Source organism: Dermacentor albipictus, chromosome 1 (genome assembly GCF_038994185.2).
Source record: "Dermacentor albipictus isolate Rhodes 1998 colony chromosome 1, USDA_Dalb.pri_finalv2, whole genome shotgun sequence".
In the NCBI taxonomy this organism is placed as follows: domain Eukaryota; kingdom Metazoa; phylum Arthropoda; class Arachnida; order Ixodida; family Ixodidae; genus Dermacentor; species Dermacentor albipictus.
The window spans coordinates 431109485-431127300 of record NC_091821.1 but is presented as its reverse complement, the minus strand read 5'-3'; the positions used below and the strand labels follow the sequence as shown (position 1 = coordinate 431127300).

The following is a 17816-nucleotide window of genomic DNA, read 5'->3' as shown; positions in this document are numbered from 1 at the left end:
AACAACTGGCTAAAAGTATCAAAACTGTCTTCCTCTTCCATGATAGACGGAAGTTAAAGACGACATATGCAGTTGCGCATAATGATAGCTTTTAATAAGTGATGGGTCAATGAATGAACATTCCGCTTGAAATAGTGTAATGAACATCACCACCACTCGAACAAACGTATGCAGACTAGATGGATGTGGGTGAAAGTGGCATTGGTTTCCGCTGCAGTGGCGAAACAAATGTGAACATCTTGGACATCCATGGAAAACATTTTCTGCTCGCTTTGGCCTTTCCGCCCACTTGCGGCCTCCCATGTGTGAACGTAGCCCAAGTTTGCCTTTTTGACAGGGCAAATATAGTGACCTTTAGATTTTAGTATTAGTGACCTTTAGGTTGACGCAGGAAAGACTAGAGCTAGTGAGGCGTGTAGAAAGTTTTAGTGCGCTATCACTGCACCTACATTTTGATAGAGCTGCTGTAAGGGAGCATGAAAAAGGAATGGTCAAGTTACAGCCCACGCTGTTGTTTTTAATGTTCTAATCTGGGCTGTGATTTTGTGTGCACTGCTGTTGGCAGCATCTGGGAGATAATTCTTTGTGTACCCAACTCGGGTCACTGTGCATACTGAACTTGGGTGTACGCCCACTTTGCCTTGTAGGACACTCTTTCATGGGATCCCAACTGCTGGTGGAACCACAACAGTCGGCACCGCAGAACAGAAGGTATATTATCCCAGGGCTTGAGCTGTGGGGCAGAGTGCTGCTTACGAGCTGTAGTCAAACTGCAGTAATTCATACTCCTAGGGAGGAGACCACGTATGTGATTGCGTGCATGAATTGACTACTCTTGTATTACAAGTGCCTCTTATGAGCCACTTTTTCCTGTGTTCCACCTCCTTGTGAGGTAAAAAAGCAATTAACTCTTTCGGGACCGGGGAAAAAACAGGCAATTCTGATGGGTGTCAAAAATTATTTTTTATTACGAATAGTCATTGCGCTATATTGCTGCAATGTTTATCAAAATGTAGCTAATTAGATGGTCTTTCATGCATAAAGAAAGGTTAGACTTAAAAGTGATATATAATATTTTTTAAAAAATCTCAAATTCAAGATTTGCTGAAAGAACAACATAAAAAAGTTGGAAAAGTCATGGATATACAAGTGGAAAAACATAATAAAAAAAATTCAAGATATACAAAATGTGCTACAATGCCTCCTTTCTTGCTTGTGAAAATTTGGCACGCGTATCTACAACTGTCTTTTTTTTGTGTGAAATCTAGCTTGCACCAGTGGTCAGCCACTCAGGTCCCACGGTTCTTGTGCCACTCGACGAAGCAGTTCCGGGCAGTCGTAAAACACAAGGGAACTTGGCATGTGCTGCAAAAGACATTAGTTTTGAGCTCGATTTTCTTCTGCTCATAGCACAGCTTGCAGTTTCTGCGTTTTGCCACTTTTTCCGGCTTGTGGAGTGCATGTTTTGCGACGGGTGGTGGAGGCGTGTGTGCTTGCTTGGCACCGTCAAGATTCAGAAGCTGCCGAATGAGCTCTTCTCTAAAAGCTAGGTGGTCAAACCCGGCAGTGCGTGCCAGCTCAGGAATCTCTGGGTGCAATGTGCGGTGAGCTTGGAAGAGTACGAAACTGTTCACACATGCAATATCGATGCAGTGGAAGAACAGTCTTCCACCACCGTACGCTTCTCATGAGAACATTATAATATCCAATCATTTGATCCGATTTATCTACGCCTAGCATGCCAGCATTATAATCATGGATCAGCAGAGGCTTTGTTATAGATATCTGAGTCCAGGAGTTTTGCCTTCTTTCCCTTCTTTTTGCGGTGACCGTGTCATTTGCAGTATGAACCGTGCTCATCATGTTGACAACACGCCGGTCTTTCCACTGAAGGTACAGGATGTTCTGATCGCGCAACCATCGAATGTCGCCACGTCGAGCTTTTTTTTCCCGCCGTGCATCCTTCAGTTCGGCAGGAAATCCTCGGCGATCCTTGCGTGTGGTTCCGCAAGCCAATGTTTTTCGGCTGAGAAGATGACTGAACAGGCTAGTAGAAGTGTAAAAATTGTCCATAAAGATCCTGTAGCCCTGATCAAGATATCTGTGACACAGCTGGCAAACTACGTCGAAAGCTAAGCCATGGGGCCCTGGCTGCTCACGCTTACCGGTATACACACTAAACTGCACAGTATATCCGGTGCCAGGGTCAGCTAGGACCCACAGCTTGTAGCCCCATTTTGTTACTTTATCTTTGATATACTGTCGGATGCCTGACCGCCCTTTCGATTTCACCATGCGCTCATCCACGGAAAGATCGCGATGTGGCTGGAAAAGATTCGCTGACACTTCGTTCATGTGTTGCAGGAGCCACCACATGTATCGGAGCTTTCCTCTTGAACTTTGAGTGACATCGTCCAAGTCTGCAACTTGCAACATTGCGAGTAGAGCTATGAACCGGCGTCGCCGCATGATCCGTGGTGGGAGCAGACCGCTGTACAGATCTCCTACGTTCCAATACAGCTTCAGCCGAGGAACCTTCACAACGCCCATGTAAATTACGAGTCCGATAAACTTTAGCATTTCACTTGGGGTGACTTCTTCCCAAGATCCATCGGAACAAGCATGCGTTGGTTTTTCCAAAGTGTGAGTCCAAGCATACTTGTTCGTGTTGTCACAAATTGTTTCGATCACATTCATCGAGAAAAACAGAAGAAAGAAGTCCAGAGCAGTCAAGAATTTCTTTGATCCGCTTCTGAGCGCCACGCCCACTTCTGCGTCCAAGTACACGCCAGGTTCCCGTCGCGGCGAAAACTCAATCCGCTTCTGCGCTGGCGGCAGCAGATCATTGCCGTAGCTTGTTGAGACCCTATCAAGTAAAGATAAAATAATGAGAACATATAGCGAGCCCGTTCACCTACTCCAGAAAGAAATGAATGTGGAACTATGCTCACCTTCGGTTACTAGATGAAGTCCGTGGCTCATCATCATCCGAATCGGAGTCCGAAATAAAATCGGAGCTGCCGAAGCCGTCTTCAGACTCTTCGCTGCTCGGTTCATCAAAAAAATCCGTTGCCGAAGCAGCGGAATTGAGCGATTGACGGCGTTCTTTTCGAGCGACCGGACGCGAGCACGACGGCATTTTCCACTGCGTCCGCCGCCGCCGCAATCGAGAAAATTCTCTCTCGCGTATCGCCACCTGCTGGAAATGAAAGAAACTATGCCGAAACCGAGAGTCTAGTTCCTGACGACCTCCTAGATGGAGCTACATGTCCAAGCGCGCGGAAATTTGAACGGGGCAGTGCGCGCAAAACCGTCGATCATATATGATCGATGGCCTATGGGCCGGTCCCGAAAGTGTTAAAACTGGTAGTTTTTTTCGAATGGAGCATTGTTTGAATTGGGCGCTATTTAATGGCACTGAGTACATGTTCAGCCAGTTGAAAACTTTAGATTTGGTTGAATTAATATGGCATTTCAAATTACTTATGAGGCATTTCTATTCTAGTGTTGCTAGCAATGGAGTGGAATGAGTATGTTTAATAGTTGGATACAGTGCACTAATATGTTGAACTATGTAATTTTAACCCAAAGCTAATTCAGTTTGCTTATCTTAGTGGCAAGCTTTTTTTTCTGTACTGTTTTGCCTTATGGGGCACATGGGTTTTAAGCTATATTTCTTTATGAACCAAATTTGTTGAAAATAATGTTTAGTTTCTTTTGATTCTAAAAATGAGTTTTTCTTTAGCTTCATTATTTCACAAGATAAACAAGAAATTCCTTTTGTTTTCAGAATAGTGGTCAAATAACCACTGCACAAAAATATGCAAATGACACGAGTCAACACTAGGAAGCCTAAGACGCACAATGACGGAGGCACTTAATGACCTATTAATAGGTCATTATTTCTTGTTTTATAGCACACTGAACACCAGCGTTTTGAACTGGCCATGCAGTGGTTGCACACAAGACAAATTTTTAAAAGCTTCAAACAAGAATATTTAAATCTGAGCTCATGTTGTGTGCTCCAAATATCTAGATTCTTGCTGCAAAAATATTTCTGTGGTAGGTACTGATGTACCACAGTAGAAGCTTTGCCGGATGTGCAAAATTAGTATCTTGAGAAAATTAAAACAAACAAATAACTTGCCCTACAGTTTTAAAATTAATGTTATGGCTGAAATATCAACATACAAGATCAGAAACTTTGCAGATAAAGAACTTAATAGATGTGGATTCTGAAAATGCAGGTATACAAAACTAGATATTTTTAATTTCTGAGGCTAATGCCCCCCCCCCCCCTTAGTATTTACCTGCTGGTAGTATGTCAACAAATGGAATTGGTTGCTTTCTGCTTTTGCTATGATCACAGAATGTTGGTGTTATCACAAACTACAAATGCTTTGCAGTTTAACCTTTGTGTTCCCTTTTAGCTGCGTTAGCAATCTGCAGTTGTCATGCACTTGGCAAGAACAATTTGTATACAGTGCCTTCAATACGGAGTCGAGCTTCCTAAGTTGGAGGCTTTACTGGCCAAGTGTCCATTTGTTTCCCTTATGGGAAGTAAAGCACTCAAGAAAAGCATGAAGTTTATACACGGTGGAAAACATAATTTATGTTGTCAGAAGCGAGTGCCTTGGATGTATAATAAAGTTTGCATTCAGGAAATGCAGAAAGTGTTTCAGTGGATCATATGTAAACCTTGGTGCATTAGCTGAATTAAAACCTTCTGGAGTCGTAGCATCCTCACCGGCCAGAACCAGACTTTGTTTCCATATTTTTGCGCAAAAGGAATGAAAGCGTTGCACCTCATCGGCAGTCACCTGGATGGTGGTGTTGACACACCATTCTTTCACATTCAGTGTCAGTGTGAAACCCCGTGACTTGCCATGATTGCTGCGAGTTCTCAATGTCTCAAATAAATGTAATTTTGGCGTATGCTTATGTCAGGCCTCCGTTGCAGATGTCTTCACCGAGGTCATATTGAACCTTTCGCGCAGGTTTTGTGTGAAACTGATAACACGGGCATTTTACGCAACAGGAAAATGGCTTGGTAATGTTTGGCTGCTGTTGGTCATGTTCTCTGTCGTCCTGCTGATGTGTTCTAAAGCAAGATGCCTGCCCGATAGCTGATTCTTAAAAGCATAAATGCAAAACATTCTCTTCAGAGATAGTCTTACCCATAATTGGGTTTGTGCACGGAATTGAGTGCCATTGCAAACTTGTCTAAATGAGAGAAATGCCAGGAGTTGCAGGCACGTTTAAGCAATGTATGTAAAAGACTTGCAGGCTGTCTCCTGGTCTAGAAGGGTAGACTTACCTGCAAACTCTTGACCTTTATGTGAAATTCACAAATTTGGGCTCTGTCTACTAAATGTTGCATTAAGGTTTACGAAACTCGATTTAAAGTTGAGTTTGTGAAATTGCAGTTATGGATTTTATAAAGGGGGGGTGGCCATAAAATGTGATAGCCTCCATATAAAGAAGTGCCCTCGAGGTACTAATAAGGAAGTTAAAAAATACTTGTTAGTCCTCTCAAACTTTAATTGATAACAGTGGCAAGCTGTGTCTGCCTTGCCTTACAACTCCTCCGCAAAAATTCCACATTTGCTTGCTCATAGCCTTTTTAGTAATGTCATCTGTATAGTAAAGAAAAAAAGAAAGAAAAAGGAAACGCTTTATACTGTACAAATATGTAGGGTGTATATGCTGATAGTGGTGTGCCTTTGGGGTGTGTGTGCTCGTTTCCAGAAGTCGTGGCAACCGAGTGCATGTGAGCAACATTCCCAGCCATGTGCAGCGTGAAGACGTCCACGATCTTCTTGCTACTTTTGGAACTGTGCAGAACCTAGAACTATGTGAGTTTTACAATTTTTTTTTTTTGCTTGCTTATTCTCGGTGCACAGAGGAAATGTTTCCTACAAAAATTACGAGACAGAACTCTGGTGCTAGTCCCTAGTTCAGCAGGATTGGACAGCCATGAGAATGGTGGATGGCAGGTCGAATTAAGCAAGAGGCAGAAATAGAAACGCCGAAAGACGCTGCCAATTCATCGACAGTATTTGCCCCAATTCTCAAACGCTCCCGAATCAAATGCGCACCCACTCTTTAGCAGTTCAATATAGCTAAGTAATGTAGAAATGGCATTAGGATCCTAAACAAAGTAGAAGTCAAATGCACACCCATCATTTTAGCAAGGAAAATGTACCGTGCATGCAATTCTGGCGATAAGGAAAAGAAAAAAAGAAATACAATGGTGAACTGTGACTTCACAGAATGTAAATTTATTTACATAATACCCATTATCACTCTAGGGCAGCACTTTATCACCGTCTATTAAGTGCAACAACATCTTGTTCTTCGTGTGGTCTACAGTCCATTTTGTAGTCTACATTTATCAAGCGACTTCGCAACAATTGCAGATGGGATTGTAGCCCACATTTAGACCAACCACTTCGCTAGTTTGTCCGGTGACACATACAATTCTCCAGTATGCCAGTAACATGTGATGCCACTTGTTGCTGCTAGCTGAACATGTAAAATAACTTATTTGAATTTGCTTTCATAATCAGACTAAAAGCAACAAGTTGTCGTCGTTATCCTATGCGAAAATGCTCGTTTACCATCTGTGGCCGCCATCTTGCGACGGCAATGATGGCTAGGCTGGCTCTGACTACCCAAGAAATTTACGGCCAATTTTCTTCGAAAACAAGGTGTGCGTTTGAGTTGGGTAAATACTTTAATAAGTCTTTGTAAGATACTGATTTCACTTGAAAATCTTCCTGGAATAGGCTGAAAATTGGCGTTTTCGACAGGAGATGGATGCTGCCGCTATGGGAGTCGCCAACTGGGGTGATCATTGGAGCTGGGCACGTGTGTGATAACCAGCCAAGTTCAAGTTATCTGCTGAAGGCTAAATTTTTGGACCGAAATAACAAATGTTTGATCCCATATAAATGTATGAGCGCCAGCTGTCACCCGGGTCGAATTGACCAAAGTTAAATCACCGGATGTCTGCTGTACGTGGATTTGCCTCAACATCATCCTTCTGGCTTCAGATGGCTTTGCAAATTTATGATGTTCATCTGTTGCATTATAAATGCAGCATATTGCAGTAACATATCGCTTTGATATATTTAGAAAGATATGATTGATAGGAAATTTAAAGAGATAAAGTGTACTATAATGGCGACTGTGTGAAGATTCCCCACCCTGGCAGTTTAGTGGCGGTGGCGTTCGGCTGCTGATCTTGAGGGTGCGGGTTCGGTCCACTGATCTCTACTTTAGGGGGGCTGTGTAGCACATCAAGCGTCCTCAGCTGAAGCCATCGAAAGTAATCTCCCTTGTACCGGAACTCAGCACTTTTCTCATTTGCAGTGACACTTCGTCTGCATGGGAGCTCAGCATTTTTAAAATTTTCACTTTGGACACCTGCCTATTAAACTACAAGCTACCCAAGATGCCAGATATGTCTTTTGGGTAGACATAAAAAATTGGCCATCGCTGCTCTGACAGCATCGCTGACATGAGTGGTGCATGCTGGAAACATTGCCAGTTGAGAAAACGCTTTATGTAAGAGCAAGAATAGGATATCACATGCGGGTTCAGATTGTCGTAAAAGCCCTTACCACACTTGAAAAAAAGATAAAAAAGCACCCCCTAAAACACGGTAAACCACGAATAAAAATTGCTACGGCTGCAATATTATCCGACCAAGTGCACTAGTAAGGGCAGCATACGCACTACTTCCAGGACAAGCTGCTGCACTATGCCGCATTTCTGCTGGCTTCACCTGCACTTGGCTCGGTGAGCCGCGAAGCGGTGTCCAGCAACTTATAGTGCAGATCAGTGGTTCGATCCTTCCAAACGCTGCATTTAAATATGGTGAAATGCAGGAACTCTTGTGGTACTTCAGTGCACGTTAAAGAACCCCACGTGGTTAGAATTAATCCGGAGTTTGCCCCTCTATGGCGTGCCTGATAATCTCAGGGTGTCTACCAACCGGGAAAACCGGGAAAACCGGGAATTCTCAGGGAATTTGAACAGTCTGGAAAAACTCAGGGAAAACTCAGGGAATTTGTGCTTCCATCAGGGAAAATTAGCTGTAACTTTATTGAAAGGGAACGAAAGTCGTGTAATGCTGGCTCCAGTAGCAGAGGAATCGCAACGAATCATTATTGACGCCGTGTCATCGGCACGATGTATTGCCAGAGTAGTTAACGACCGATTTTCTAGACGCCCGATTTTTCGGACATGCCCGATAATTTGCACGGTTTTGCGGCACCACCACGTACTCCATATAGTCAATGTATATTGCCCCGACTGCAGGTCTGAAATGGCATTAATCAAAGCCGCCACCGCCGCTATTTTGATTATCTCGCCGCCTCGAACCGGCACTCTCGCAGGCAAATCCGCAAATCCGTAACCACCACCGCGGCAACGTCAGGCCTAGCTGCTTCTATGTTCGCTATTAAGCTTCTTGCCGTGCGGTGCCGTGTTTTTCATTGAAAGAATTCGCCGCTGTCTGCAATGGCACCGACTCCGCCTTTGTAATCCTCGCGATTGGCTTCAAAGCTCGCAGAGCACAGCGCGTTGCGTAATGCCAGTCACCAAAAGTTAGTTTCGCCTCAGTGCAGTAGTGCTAGGCAGTGAAGCAAAACAAGGGTGGGAAGGAGCAATTGTCACGGGACACAGTATGCATTCCTTAATTACACATGCGTGCACGTCGTCTTCTGTCACAGTACAAGCCCTGATATGCCTAAAAAGCGTACTGGCAGGCCTTCAGAGCTTTTTGAGACGTGCCTGTGGCAATTTTAGCCCTTAAAGGCAGGTAAAGACATGCATTAATTTTTTTCAGACTGCCCGTTTTTTTTCAATTTTTTTTTGCGGCCCCTCGGAAGTCCAAGAAATCAAATGTTGACTGTACAACTGACCAAGAGGATGCTTCAGATGATCCATGTGGTGAAAGCGTGGTAGAAGGAGGTTGAGAACAGAAAGGACCGACGCACTGAGGAATTAACGGGAAAGGAAGGGCGCCGCCACCTTTTTTGAAGAAGCTTGAGCTAAAAAAACTAAGTGATGGCTGATGCTGAGACACAGGTGTCCCTCATCCAAACCAAAATAAATTGTCTACGCAGTGAAACCCAACACTGAGATGTTGTGTACGGGCTGAGAGTATGTCAGGACAGTTGAGGTTGACTTCCCAGCTGCTGAGAGAGAACCTTAGTTGTGACAAAGTTCAGGAGCTCATACAGATGAGCTTGCTATCAGTTGATAGAAATAGCTGATATTAAAAAAATGTTTACTTATGTATGCATCTCCTTTTCATTCGTATTTGAAAATGTTCGACTCAATTTGGAATGGGCTTTACCATTTCTTTCGCTGTGCATTTTACTAACACCTTCCTTCTGTTTTCTTTTTAAATAAAATATATATTACTCCTTACTATTCAAACTGGATTAAGTTATTTTTTTGTTTCAGCATGCTTACTAGAGAGTGACAGCATCGGGCAACGTGGTGTCAGCCTGTCTTGACATAAAACAAAGATCTGACTCATTCAGGGAATTTCACAAAGGTGCTCAGGGAAAACCTGGAAAACTCAGGGAATTTGGAAATGTCAACTTGGTAGACACCCTGAATCTGATTATAGTTTTAGCACACAAATCCACAGAATTTAGTTTTTAAGCAAGAAGATTACACTAATCCATGTACGACCCAGCATTCTCATGGTATCCGAGTGTCCACAGCGCCAGTTTCTTCTACTAATTTTCATAGGAAACTTCATGACAGTGGTCAGAGCAGGAGAGAAGTTAACAGGAAGAGGGAGACTTGAAGTCAGTGACAGTGTTTGAACGAAGAATATCACTGGTTCCAATGATTTGGCAAAGGGACTTGGGTCCATAGGGTCGTCGCCTGCTACCTGATGTGGGCGGGGCACACGAATATTTTGAGTGTCGCTGATCAGGCCATTGCCACTTTAAAACACGAGGTCATGTTATCAGATCCCTGGATGTGCTGGCCACATTTTTACATGGGTGGAATGCGGAAATGTTTGTTTACTGATGTTTAGGATTCTGTAAAAATGCCTGTTTGCTAATGTTTGCTTATGGTAGGTTTGAGTTGATATCAATAAACACCCTCCCTAACTATGGGGTCCCCATGGCCTATCATGTGGCTTTGGCATGTTAAAGATGAGCAATTAAGCATGTGCATTTTAAGGAAAGTGATTTTAAGTTAAAGGAGATCTCGATTCTTTAGTGCACTTTTTGTTCCATGTGTGTAATTATTGTGAAAATAAGCATGTTAAAAAAAAAATCCACATGAGTTGCATGGCCATGCAACAGGTGCTTGAACCTTGGTAGATCTGTTGCTATAGCATACATTGTTTGATGGCATGGGAAAAACTCCGGCTAAGTTGTTTAGATTTGAAAAGTCACTCTTGAGCGGTATGAATCTTTGTAATGATGGCAAAGCCCAGCATGGCCCGTTTGAGTTTCTTACCTTGTTGCAAAAATAGTTGCTGAGCTGAAATGTGCTTGTATCAGGTCTGATGTAGTTTTGAAAGGAATTTCAAAAAAGGAACGCCATTTTTGTTCTCTTAATCGAGCGTTCTTCGTCATTAGTTATTGCCAGCAGCAATAGTGTGAAGTGCATGTCTAAAGGAGTTACTGCACGCTCAAGAAAAGGCGCTTGCAGCGTCGCCCGACAATTTTGAAGCCTAGTCACACAAAGCATAAAGGGCTCATGGGATATAATAGGCCCTCCCCATGTGACAAGTAAACAGCAGCATCTGGCTGCCGAGCACGTGGGGAATAGAGCGGCGAGCAGGCGGCGACTGCCGATCGTTACGAGGGCGTCATTAAGAGCTACCACGAACCAAACAACCTGTAAGGTCCGGCAACATTGGAGGGCTTACTTCCCAGGAACCAACATTCAGATAGGCCCTGAAGGAGGGCTGTTGCTGCCAATAGGTTGCTTTGCTGAGGCGTGCTGCCTGATGTCATGCTCTCTCCCAGTCTTCTTTTTTTTTTTCCTTCCTCCGGAGCTACCATTACCTGTCATCAGCTGGCACCTGACATCACCTGACATTCCAGAAAATGGTGCATAGAAGCCATCCATTAAGAATAAAGGGACTTAATGTCATGCTCATTAGTTGCATGTTTCACACGTGACTACAGAACTGCACTGAAGTGTCACACCTCTGTGCTGTACATGCAGAATGTAGTTAATCGCCAAGCTCAAAGGGCTGTTCTGGAATCTTTTCTAGGAGAGCCACATGCTCCTTGTTGCAGAAGTAACCACATGGTGTTGGAATGTGGGTTCTTGAACTCAGCTGTGGCATAAAATTGTAGAAGCATAAATTGTTAATACAGCTCACTTTATTTTCCTGTTTAGTGTTGTACCATTAAAGGCCAGCCACAGCGAAATTTCAATTTGGCTAAATTGGTTATGAATGAGCAGTATGCACTATTGAAGAAGTCATTACAAATCTTCAGAGCTTGAAATTGTTTAATTTTCTTTTTAACAGCCTTTAAGCAGCATCTGAGTCGACAGCACACACACCTGGTAAACGGATTTGACATAGAATACCAGCAGGCTGCGTCAGATTTCTTTGGCGCACTGCGGGCAGCTGCGGTCACAACCCTAACTAATCTCCGCAGTTACGCCGAGGACCCACGCTGGTACTCCGCCTTCTAGGTCAATGGTCACTGCCAGTGAATGGTAATGGCGGCATTGTTTTCAGTTTTGGTGTCAAAAACATCTGTTTTTGCCAGCTTTCAGTGAAACATCTACTCATATTCCATAAGTAGAATTTTGAACAAGGGCTGCTCTGCTGCTGTGTTATCTGAAACCAAGGCCAGGATAACAAGATGTCTCTGATAGGTCAAAATGACACTTGCCCTGGCCATACCGGCGTGGGCTGCGTCCACATGAGTGACGCCAGATGGTTTTGACCCATCGTAGAGAGCTAACGGCACATTTGGAATAAAAACAGGTTGGAACAATTTTATGTTATCTTGGCCTAGGCCTTTTATGTGGTCCTCGAAAATTTCGTTGCAGTTGATCTTCAACCGTTGCTGTTCACGTCCGAGGTTGTGCGACAGTTGTAGGGTAATGGGTTGATGCGCTTTGCACTCTCCGCACCATGGTTGCGTAGCAGGCACTTGGCATCTGCAGCTTGTGTCAAGCTGTTGTGCAGCTGCAGGAGGGATTGCATAAAGCATTGTGCAGCACATTACTTGTGAAATAGCCAGTTCGTGCTCTTTGCGTTGCAATATCATTAGTTCTGCTTTTATAATCTGGCCCGTGAACATTATGCTGCTGCATTTCTTTGAATTTTCCTTCTTTTATTTTTGTTTCTTTCTTTTCCTCAGTTCCTCCTTCCAAGCCCGAGAGCCAAACCTTTCGAGCACAAGTAACTTACGAAACTCCCGAACAGGCGCAGCAGTACGTATGCTTTTTTCCCCCTTGCTTTTCTGTTCCTATTATTGTTTCTTCTTCTTTGGGTACTGAAGAACAAGGTGATCTGAGGGGGCCCCGCAACCCTCCTTGGAACATATTAAGTATACCTTAGTCTCTGTGCACTGCTCTCATAAACATCTGAGCCCGAAATAGGTGTTTAAGCATTGCATTACCATCCTCTTGTTGCCAATACCTGTTGCCATGATTGCACCTGCGTGGAGGATACTGGGATCTCTGTATTTACCACTACCATCTGACAAGTTCATGGCGAGTATGAAATGGGACAACCAAACTGAAAACTTGGCATATCTCAAGCCAAGATAAGAAAAATGGAGAAATCAAATGGAGACATGCTGTTCTAAAGGTAGTTGGCCAATGCGCACCGAGTTGGAATGAAACTGCTGTATTTACTCGAGAATGGTCTGCACACGAATGTAGGTTGACCTCTATATATTGAACTCTCAAAGAAAAAAGAATATACCGTATATACTTGTGTAAGGAACGTACTCCCATAATAAACGCACCCCCAACTTTGCTACTTTGCAGTCCCACGATCAAATGGCTGAGCTGTAGTTTTTTGGTGACTAAAATCTGTTACTCTCGCACATGTGTTTGCAGCAAGCGCACTCGATGCTCATTGCTGTGTTGGAAATAATGATCATGCCACGTGAGGAACACCGACGTCGCGCAAAAAAAGACTCTGTGGCTAACTTATGTAGGCTGCACATCCATGCTAGCGGTAAACATGCTGTGATGGGGCACCGGCAGGGGCAGTGGGTTTGATGACTCAGAAGCCGATGGCACCTTGGCGGCAAGCATGAAATAAAAACAGGCTGCACGCTGTCATGGTTGTCTGGGACCTGACGGAAAGTGTGCACAATAACACTCGGCATGGTCTTGCTGTGTGCTTGCTACCAGTGCTGGTGCAAAGGCACCTCGCAGACGAGAGAGAAAACAAAAAAATGCAACTGGCTCTCTGCAACAGTTTCTTTAAGCAGATTACGGACTTTACTCTGATGTAATAGGAGCATGCGTTGCGCACGGGAGAGTCAAAGTCGAGAGGGGGTGGCTGGCACTTGGTCAGCATGGTGAGCATAGCGGGCTGTAGTGTCAAATTGACGTGTCAGTTGCCCACTTTTCTGCCTTTTTTGGTGGACACTTTGCGTCTTTGGTTTCATTCTGAGCAATGAGCCCTAAGCCTGCTGCGGGACAGAGTTCATCTGCTTACAGAAACTGAAAGGCTGATCAGACACCGATAAAGTTTGACATGCCGATGAGCAGGATGGTAAAGGAAAGAGACACACACAGCGTGTTTGTCAAAACAGGTGCCAAAAAGCAGCGCTTCAACAAGATGCTTGTGATAACTCCAGACGGCCCTAAGCGGCTGCGAGGACGAGCTGTTGTGGATCCACAATGCGGATAAAGCGGCCAGCAACATGAACGATAAGTCTGGTGGTTCCGATCGGTGCGGTGTGAAGTGCAATAAAAATGCTGTTATGGTTTGCAAATAGTATACATCTATCTTTACTGCAAAGATAATCTATGTAATGCATTTTTCAAATCATTACTGTCTTACATTACAATTTTTGCTGTTTAGAAAAAATGCCCATAAACTTTTCTCTGCATAATTAATTTCCTCCTCCCCCCATGTACATTGCTTTGCTTTTTTTTTTAAATATGTGTGCACGTTACGTGAGTATATACGGTGGTTCGAATACAAGTTGACCCCTATCTCTTTAGAGAAAAAAATACTTTAACATGATACACCTTTATTTACCATAAGGTTGGCTGCATCGTCTCGCTAGCTGATGCCACGTGCTGCATCCTTGTCTAAACTGCCAGAGTTGTCCTCGTTGGATGCTTCGCTGACGTCCTTGGCACCCCAAACTGAAGTGTCGTTGGGGCTGTCAAGTGTGTTGCATAGGCAGCATTTCCTAAAGCCAGCCTGTCGTCTTCTCTGTCTTTGTCCCTGCTATTTTGCGCTAGTCTTTAGAATAATGGATAATCTCCAACTTGCCTTTCGGCGAGTACAATGGAGTTAGCTTCGTACTTTTGCTAGAGTTGTTGACACATCTAGGTTGATAGCTCATTTTTGGTTGCATTCTCAGGGGAAAAAAAAGAAAGGTAGACTTATATTTGAACATATTTGCTAGTACTCTTTGTTGCAACCACTGCATGTGAAACTGTGGTCGCTATTGTTGCAATCGTGGATCTATGCAGTTCTGAAGGTACGTCCACAGTATCAGGCATGGTCGTAAACTTCAAAATAAAGGCACAAATAGACTTGAAGCGTTCTGGTCGTGCTGTCATTCCCATATGGTTTCCGTTGATGATTATGCTGATGTGGACTCCGCTACTTCATTTTCGGTGCTCGCTAGTGCTGCTGTTGCTCTTTTTCTTGGCATGTTCGTGCGACTCGTCGTGCTTTGAGAGTTGTCCGAATTAGCCGGTGCGCAGCTGAGTACATTTGCATGAATGGGAGTTTGATACCATTAAATAATGCATATGCTTGCTAGTACCTCAGAAAGGGTTTGAATTATCAGATTTTCCAAATTAAGGAGCCTCGAATAAATGAGGGTTTACAGTATCTTATTAGGTACAAGTCGGAGCTTTTTGCCTGTCTGTATATTTTCTTAAATCTAACAGTGTAAAAAGTCAAATCAATAATGATTGACAAAGCACTGTATCTGTCTTTTGTCTAGTTCAGTCTTTCTTTCTTTTTTTAAACGAAGCTTTCTTTGTCGTTTGCTGAGACTTTTCCACTGCTGCTGCCGCTGCATTGCACATCACGTTGGGGGATAGTTGCGAGCTCACGGCAGCAGTGCAGGCGAAGAGATGGGCGACGTCAATGATGTTTTGGAAGCGCAGAGCCAGAACGCCCTCCGATGTGCCCGGAGCCACGCCACAATCCCTTTTGAAGGTTCCCAAGGGACTTGGCAATGCCCTCTGGGCACTGTAATTAGGCATAACCAACGGAAAAGCATTGCAGGAGCTGCCATGCTCATGCGCAATAGCAATGACAGTCCAGGGAGGAGGTAGGGAGGCTGTTAGAGACAAAGTAAAGAGAGAGGAGGCAGAGAGTGGGTACAACTGGATACCATACCGACACAGTCTGGAAACGGGCGATTAACCTTACCCCTTTTTTGCTCTCGTGGTACTTCACCTAACATGACATGGGAAAAAGAAAATGCGTGGTCAGAAAGCATTGCTCGTTCGGGCTCTCTTCAGTAAAGAAATGAGTTAATGAATGACATGTTTCTGTGTACTATGTGGAAAAACACAAGTGGTGCAGGCTAGGTAACATTTATCATCGCATCGCAACTGTCATATGCCGTCCATGTTGCCGCGAAATGCCATCGATGAATGCAAACAGCACTGAAAGCTTCGCTTACATCGATTCCCACTGTGTGTGGAATCTGCATATCTTTTTTCTTGCTGGTTCTGTTCTCAACACCATGTACCGACAGCAAACTCACCTGTATAGATTGCTAGAACTTTATCCTCAGCATGAGGTGAGATGTAAGTGAATGCTGGTTTTGCTGTGTTATCTTGCTGTCACAGCGGAGAGGAAATAGCAATGGCAAATTAGGATTCAGGTGGGCCGCTTGGATGCTGCCATGTTGTTGCACAATCGCGGCAAACCAATGGAAGTAGTCATGACAAACTTGCCGGACTATAACGGTAAATACTGAGAACCCAGTAACTCTGCCTGAGAAGTCGTGGCAGCAATTATTGGTAACAGTAGGATGGCAACTCTACGCTAAAACATTCCAATTATTGCTGCACTTCGATTAAAAGTTTTACCTGCTCTTTCTTTCTTTTTGAACTTTCTGATATATCTGCCACTTCCATGAATTCCTTTACACTTCTCAAAGCACAATGGCCTCTGAGCAGATTTCTCTAGATGTCATGACTAAGCAGTGCCTCGAGCAGAAGCAAGAGAATTTTGTTACTGATAGGTGGCACCATCTGATCGTGAAGTGTACCACTGCAGCAATACAATAAATATAGAGATTGAGTCATGTTACCATGGGTTGTGCCATAGTTTGGTGCAAAAATTGCTATAAAGGAAAATGTGGTGCCAGTGTCTATGGTTGGTGTAAGCTTCGCAGTTCAGTCTGTAGGGGCATGATGACAGACATGGATTTGCCTAAAACCTCCTACATCTGGCTTCTACCAGCTCTGGCTTTGCAAATTGACGATTTTCTACGAGACAAGACCTTGTAAATGCAGCCGTTCACAACCACGCATGTGCATAGGGACTTCTTGCCTTCATTTGTTCAGAAAATTGTGATTGTTTAGAAACTGATGCTACAAAATTATACTTTAACTTTCCTGCACTGCGCGAGAACTTACTACATGCTCCGTTTTGCTCATCTCACCGTTTAACTCGCTTAGCATATAGCATTTGCATGGTTCTTCCAACGCCTTCAAATCCTTCCTCCCCATTGCCGTAGAAGAATGGAACAATCTTCCAGAAGCCGTGGTCTCAGAGTCAAATCCCTCCAAATTTAGGCAGTTACTATCAGACCATTTGAACCCAAAATAGTCATTTTTCCTCACGTTTCTTCTCCCAGCAATCAGACTTGCTTGTGTCACTGCTTATTTTTCCTTCTCTTCTTTTTTGCCACTTTTGTTTAGCGTTTTTCATATTTATGTGTACATTTTTCTTTTAATTTATTGCTACTCAGTTTGAGATATTTTCATTGTTCTGTTTATACCTGATGTTTCCTACACAGCTTATTTATTTTTCTGTTACCTTCGTTTGCTTTTTTTGAGCTGATGTATGGCACTTTCCCATCGCTGTCTCCCCCCCCTTATGTAATGTCCCGGAAGGGACCCTTAAGGGAATAATAAATTATGATCATGATGAAACCTCTGATGCCATATGCACAAAAGTGAATCCATGTTGTATCCATTATTCCCATGGTAGCAGTATGATTGCAGGTCCAGACTTGCTTCTAGTATTTTGGCAGGGAACTCTGTGGGTTGTGCTACTTTATCTTGAGTTTATGCCGATGCAATAATGTGACACAGCGATGAATGGAGGGAAGCGGTATTTATTAGTTAGAATGACGGGGTATCGTTGCGAGGATGGGGCAGCGGCAGCGCTTAATTCCCATTAACCTCGTTCATGGTCTTCATACTAAACACGCTAAAATAGCTTTTTGATTAAATAATATTCACGAGGATACCAGGCACATTTCTACACATTTTTTGAATAAGGCGTTGTTGCCTCGTTATGAACAACCCCCACAAGGGGTCCTGTCAAACCTTTGTTGCTGTAGCCACTTAGATCATGGTAACCATGCAGTTTATTGCAGTGTTGTGTAGTCTAGCCCTCTCGATATTGCAAA

General features: G+C 43.7%; 1 protein-coding gene across 2 annotated transcripts in view; it reads left to right on the top strand.

Annotated features, from left to right (window-relative positions):
• Nucleotides 1-17816, top strand: part of Imp (IGF-II mRNA-binding protein) — a 61363-nt gene that overhangs the window by 4347 nt on the left and 39200 nt on the right. The window contains exons 2-4 of one of the 2 annotated variants that reach the window (XM_065440330.1): nt 648-711; nt 5752-5855; nt 12372-12444. In XM_065440330.1, coding sequence (XP_065296402.1) covers nt 648-711; nt 5752-5855; nt 12372-12444 — 241 coding nt within the window. Of the gene's footprint in view, nt 1-647; nt 712-5748; nt 5856-12371; nt 12445-17816 lie in introns of both variants that reach the window. The other variant, XM_065440328.2, reaches the window with a different exon arrangement.